The 6,467-nt window shown below is 42.2% G+C and overlaps 1 protein-coding gene across 2 annotated transcripts; it reads right to left on the bottom strand.

Annotated features, from left to right (window-relative positions):
* Positions 1–489: 489 nt before the first annotated feature.
* LOC132832465 (zinc finger protein 271-like) lies at positions 490–6,157 on the bottom strand. Of its 2 annotated transcripts, XM_060850494.1 has the most exons (4): positions 2,069–4,953; positions 1,916–1,952; positions 1,237–1,808; positions 490–1,146 (listed from the first exon to the last, which is right to left on the bottom strand). In XM_060850494.1, exon 1 carries the CDS (start codon positions 4,931–4,933, stop codon positions 3,494–3,496), a length of 1,440 nt encoding a protein of 479 aa, XP_060706477.1. In that variant the 5' UTR covers positions 4,934–4,953; the 3' UTR covers positions 490–1,146; positions 1,237–1,808; positions 1,916–1,952; positions 2,069–3,493. The 2 variants fall into 2 exon arrangements, 1 of the variants encoding a protein (XP_060706477.1); XR_009646944.1 differs by lacking the exons at positions 1,916–1,952; positions 2,069–4,953 and adding an exon at positions 6,131–6,157.
* Between the last annotated feature and the right edge of the window lie 310 nt (positions 6,158–6,467).

Raw genomic sequence — 6,467 nt, 5'->3', positions numbered from 1 at the left:
CACACATGGGAATGGATTCCTCTTTCCTGGAAAGTCATTAGCACCAGGTGCAAAGCGATTTCTCTCTCAGTGACACAGGGAAAGGATAAGCAAAGATGATTCCCAGATGACTAACCCTAAAGAAGGATTCATGCTGAGTATGAAATTATAGGGTTTTTTATCTGAATTTAGTCTAACTTTAAAACAAAGGTGTGCTATGATGACCCTGAGACAATTAATAACCTAATTCTTAATAGCAAGACAGTTCTTCACTCTCCCATCAAGCTGCTTCACCCTTTACTGAAACAGAAAAATGTTGCAAAATGAATAAGGGAACTATCCAGTAACTGTGTACACACTGCATGGATCATGAAGCCAATCAAATCACTATGTACCACTCTGAAATAAAACTGTTTCACATTGTTCAATGATTTTGTGAGACTATGGTCTTATGAATAAAATTCCATAATAAATATGCAGCAAGTACAAGCAAGCCAATTGCGATCTAGAATTTATGGAATTTGTGTCATTTCATCACCAATTGAATGATGATGTCAAGTATTTTAAATGGCAGTTACATCAACTATAAATTGAACTGTTGTGTTATTTAACAATGATTTATTAAACAACAGCGAGAAACAACCAGGAACAACCATGACCACAGCCTCAAATGGGAATAATGAGAGTGGTGATTTTCTACTGATTTTGCCTCTTAGAGATGACTCTCCAAATTACACTGAATGTCTGAACAACCAGAACTCTAACGGTCATTCATATTCATGACTCCAGTCTACATGCTGTGGACAGCTATTATTTCAGCAAACTACAGGCCCACAGGCAATAGTTTATTTCATTGTTTTTTATTCATTCACGGATTGTGGGTGTCGTTGGCTCGGCTAGTATTTATTGCTGTCCCCTAATTGTCCAGAGGGCAATTCAGGGTCAACCACATCACCGAGAGTCTAGAGTCACTTGTCGGTCAGACCTGGTAAGGATGACAGTTTCTGTCCATAAACGGCGTTAGTGAACTAGATGGGTTTTCCCAAAAATCAACAACAGTTTCATGATCACCATTGGATTCTCGAGAGCAGATTTGTTTTTTGAATTCAAATTCCACAATCTCCCATGGCAGGATTTGAACCTGGATCCTCAGGCCATTACCTTGGCCTGATGAAGGGCTTATGCTCGAAACGTCGAATTCTCTATTCCTGAGATGCTGCCTAACCTGCTGTGCTTTGACCAGCAACACATTTGCACCTCTGGAATTATAGTCTAACGATAATGCTACTAGGTTATTGCCTCCCCATATTAAAAAAAAAGTCCCAGGGTTGTAGGTACATCCAAAATGTTGTTCGGGAGGAAATACCGGGGGTTTCAATCAGTGTCATTGAAAAGACAGTGATTTAGTTCCAAGACAGAACTCTATAACTTGGAGGAGAAATTGCAGGTGATATTTCTCCCATTTACCTGCGACCTTGTTCTCCTAACTGGAGAAATTTTGTGTTTAGAAGGTGCTGTTAAAGGAGCCTTGGAGAGTTACTGAGCTGCATCTTGTAGTTGGTACTTACTGCTGCCACTTTGCGTCATTGGTGAAGGGAGTGCTGAAAGTAGTGGCTAGGGCACGCTCAAGCATGTTACTTTGTCCTGGAGGATGTCAGGTTTCTTGATTGCCAGTGTTAGAGAGTCGACACCAAAGGGATGTTGATATAGTTCCAAGCGAGAACCCTGTAACTTGGAGGAGAAATTGCAGGTGACATTGTTTCCATTTACCGGCCACCTTGTTCTTCGAGCTGGAAGAGTTGTGGGTTTAGAAGGCTGTGTCACATAAACTGGAGAAATAGTAAAAATAATTGAATGTGTTACCTCAATAATACTGCAAGGAGTTTCTACTTTGTTTCTACATTAATGAAAAGTCTTAAAATGCTGCATTTTTTACCTTTATAATACTGGAGGCATGAGGACAATAAATTCACCTGTAGTAGAAATGATTGCATTAAATTTAAGACAACACTCAGCATCAGCAAAGTTCACTGATGTTTTATGAAAAAGTTGCTTCCCCAAGATGTTGGCATTAATTGATTGCACTCACATGATATTGAAGGTTACGTGGGGAGACTCTGAGAACTTCTTGAACAGAAAGCAATTCACCTCCAAGTTGTGTGTAATGACCATCTGAGAACCTATGGTCTCCATGTGAACTCAGTGAAGTTAGGAAGTCACATTCATATTGAGGGAAGGTGAGTAGCCTGATGGTCAGCTGCTTAGGGACTAGGTCCATCACTTCCTTCCATGGTTGATGCCACAATTTCAGTACACACTGAGGAGAAAGCATTGGTTACTGATGCTGTGATTCGGTCAGGGAGCTCACTGAGAGACGTGGAATGTGAAGAAATGTTTCAGATTCTGGCTACACCAGGGGTAGACTGCTGTATTCCCCAGAAAGAGAAAGGCTACAAACATCCTAGTGTACAATGAACAATATTGCTCTCAAAAAGGTTAAATCCTGGGACAAGCGTATTCACTGGCATCTCCTGGGAGAAATAAAATATCATCCTTTAGAAATATCTTGGAACAGGTAAAAGCATCTTGAGAAGCAAGCTTTTGTCATCACTAGTTGTTTGATGGCAGTGAAAGCTGCTTCTTGCTTTGTGTCTCAGTCCTGCTGAACATCCTGCAGTGAGATTGTGCACAGGTTCACACAGTCAACAACAACTGAGCAAGAACATGGCTGGGTAGGTTCTCTGATGTTCTGGCAGGTCCACCAACTGTACGAAGATTGTATTGTACATCTGATACCAACTGGGTTTCTCTGCTTTACAAATGTTGAAGGAGCATAAGATACGCTGACTAGGTGAAAACCTCGTCACATGCCACACAGAACATTTTCACTCCAGTGTGCATTCACTAATGGTTTAGGAGAGTTGGTGATTGGGTGAAAGTTTCACCTTAGTTCAAAGTTTTATTCCCTTGTAAGAATCCTTTGATAATAATAAAGAATTTAAGAAAGGTTCATCACAAACATCAGACTTAAATGGCTTCTTAGCCATGGAGATCCTTTGATAGATTGGGAGAATCAAAGGCTGAGAGTACAATTTTGCACTCACCTCACACTTGAATGGTTTCTTGCCAGTGTTGTGTTGATGTGTGCAGTGATACAACGATAACAAGAATGCTTTTGATGCACAACACATATGAATGGTTTGTCCCTGGTATGTATGCATTGATGTCTGTGGAGAGTTGATGAATTTGAGAATGACTTATCACTCCTCAAGCACTTGACCAGGTTCTTTCTGGTGTGATTGTGTTGGTAGTTGCAGACTTCCGATGATAAGGAGAAAGTTTTCTGACACAGCTCACACATGAATGGATTGTCCCGTCTGAAAGCTTTGGTGTGCACAGAGGGTGATATGTGGCCATCTTATGTTGGAGTGGTTTCTTCTATATGAATGTGTCAGTTAGTGCAGAAATTTGATGAGCTCAATGAAGGTTTACCACACACCTCACAGTTGAAGAGTTACTCCCTTGTGTGAATCCTCTGATGGAACAGGAGGGTTGATGACCTGGAGAAGGATTTGCCGCAAACTTCACACGTGAATGGTTTCTCACCTGTGTGAATGCGACGGTGTTTGCAGAGGGCCGACGAATCAGAGAATGACTTGCCACACTTCTCGCATGTGAATGGTTTCTCCCCAGTATGAATACGTTGGTGTATGCGGAGGCTCGATGAGTACGTGAACGATTTGTTACACATCTCACACGTGAATGGTTTTTCTCCTGTATGAATGCGTCGATGTTTCCGAAGGGTCGATGAATCAGAGAATGATTTGTCACACACTTCACACGTGAACGGTTTCTCCCCTGTGTGAATGCGTTGGTGTGTTCGGAGGTTTGATGAATCAGAGAATGATTTCATACACACCTCACACGTGAATGGTTTCTCCTGTGTATGAATGCGTTGATGTTCAAGGAGGGCCCATGACTGCAAAAATGATTTGTTGCAAGTCCTGCAAGTAAAGGGTTTCTCCCCTGTGTGAATTCGTTGGTGTCTATGAAAGGTTGATGAATACAAGAATGATTTGTCACACATCTTGCATGTGAATGGTTTCTGTCCAGCGTGAATCTTCTGATGCAACAGGAGGATTGATAACCGTGAGAACGATTTGTCACAGTCTTCGCACGTGAATAATTTCTCTCCTGTGTGAATCAGTCGGTGTTTGTGGACAGCTGATGCATCAGAGAATGATTTGAAACACACGTCACATGTGAATGGTTTCTCCCCTGCATGAATATGGCGGTGTTTGCGAAGGGTTGATGAATCAGAGAATGATTTCCCACACACTTCACATACAAATGGTCTTTCTCCTGTGTGTATACGTCGGTGTGTTTGGAGAGTCGATGAATATGTGAATGATTTGTCACACATGTCACATATGAATAATTTCTCTCCTGTGTGAATGCGTCGGTGTTTCCGAAGGGTTGAGGAATCAGAGAATGATTTGTCACACACCTCACATTTGAATGGTTTCTCCCCACTGTGAATACGTTGGTGAACATGGAGGGCTGATGAATCAGAGAAGGATTTGATGCACACCTTGCATGTGAATGGTTTCTCCCCTGTGTGAGTGCGCCCGTGTTCAAGGAGAGCCCATGACTGCAAGAATGATTTGTTGCACATCTTGCAAATGAAACGTTTCTTCCCTGTATGAATGTGTCGGTGTCTATGAAGGGTTGATGAATACAAGAATGACTTGCCACACACCTCACAAGTGAATGGTTTCTCACCTGTGTGGACCGATTTGTGAGCTCGGAGAGTTGATGACCATGAGAATGATTTCTCACACACCTTACATTTGAATGGCTGTTCTCCAGTGTGAATACGTTGATGATTCACAAGTGTTGTTGATTTTGTGAAAGCTTGGTCACACACTGCACACTTGAATGGCTTCTCTTCCATGAAGATAAATTTGTGTTAACTGCTTGGGGAACAGATGCACCTTGGAACGAGCCTGTGGAACCTGCTCACACTTTAACAGAGCTGTGAGAATGGGTCAGTACTTCATGAAGCTCAATGAATGATTGAAGCTCCCACCACATTTGAAGCTGCTCACACTTGCTTGCTAGTTCACATTGATAAATCGCCCACATACGAACATTCAGAAAGGGTGGCTGAGATGGAAGTTTCCACACTATTGACCAGTTTCAGATCTGATGATATGTCAAAGCTCTCCTGATCTGACTGATTTCCAGAAGATGGTTTCACCGCCCAACATTCTCTGTGTTAAGCTGTGAAGGGACAGGATGTTTTCCCATGTCATGGAGCTGTTCCTGGGGTGGTGGTCGGGATCTGTCTCCAGTGACTACCTTCTCGTAATTCTCTGGGTGCAATTCTTCTGTAAAATAGGAAAGGAAACATGATTACCTCCAACTCCCTCTTCTCCTGTGCTGAAGGGGTTGACTCCTTAGTTATGTATGTAAATATCATTGTCCAGTCTAGCATTTGTTGTCCATGTATCATTGGCTCTTCAGAAAGTGAAATCCCTTCTTGAATTATCAGAATCCACAGTATGGACAGGGTGTAAATCAATCCACAGATATTTCAAAATGCAAGTTCGTGAGATTTCATGCCAACTACAAGGCAGAAATACCAAGACAGTTTTAAGTCAGAATGGTGTGTGACTTCAAAGAGGGGTTGACAGGGAATGATATTCCACATGTCTACTGCTCTTATCCTTCTAGGTGGTTGAGCTGCATTGGTTACATAGAGTGAAGATAATTCAACAATTAACAGTCCACAGGAGAATAACCAGCTTCCAACAGATAAAGAGGACTAAATAATAGAAAATAGGTAAAACTCCTCAGACACTTTTCACCTCCCAAATAGTCACACTCACCTTCTTCAGGAATGAGACAACAAAACTCAGCCTGGAAATCAGAGGGAAATGCTTCCAATAAACACACTCAATATCCAACACACAGCTCCAGTCACACAGTTCAGCACAAAGCACCGAGTAAACAGCTCTCTCAGCTGGATCTTCTCACACAGCATAAGGGACATTTCCACCCCTGATTACCCACAGGATAGTCAGACTGCCTGAAGATTGGTGTGGATATTATGGGATACAATTTGTATAAAAGCTGCTCCTTCACTCACCATCTCCTCATTTGGTTTTCAGTCCCTATAGGAAGTGAACCAGCTCTGGAAGAGGAAGAGGAGACAATGAGCAGAGTGGGTGGGCTCTCTGATTGACGTCTCTCACAGTCAATCCAAATATTTCTGGAGCAACATGAGTTTCCTGAAACTTGGGAAACTGACCGGGGAAATGGAGGTGACTTTGAGCAGCAGATCAGGTGGGGATTTAAACTTGTCACTGTCCCATCTGAATAAAACCTCACTTATTGCAGCTGCTGTCTCAGTTCCCCTGGGAAATGTTTGTCAGAGATTTCTAGTGTGGGAATAGCATCCTTCATCCTCAGAGAGTTTCAAATTG

This window comes from Hemiscyllium ocellatum, chromosome 35 (genome assembly GCF_020745735.1).
Source record: "Hemiscyllium ocellatum isolate sHemOce1 chromosome 35, sHemOce1.pat.X.cur, whole genome shotgun sequence".
Lineage (NCBI taxonomy): Eukaryota > Metazoa > Chordata > Chondrichthyes > Orectolobiformes > Hemiscylliidae > Hemiscyllium > Hemiscyllium ocellatum.
The sequence above is the reverse complement of the archived record's forward strand: the minus strand, read 5'-3'. Positions and strand labels throughout refer to the sequence as shown.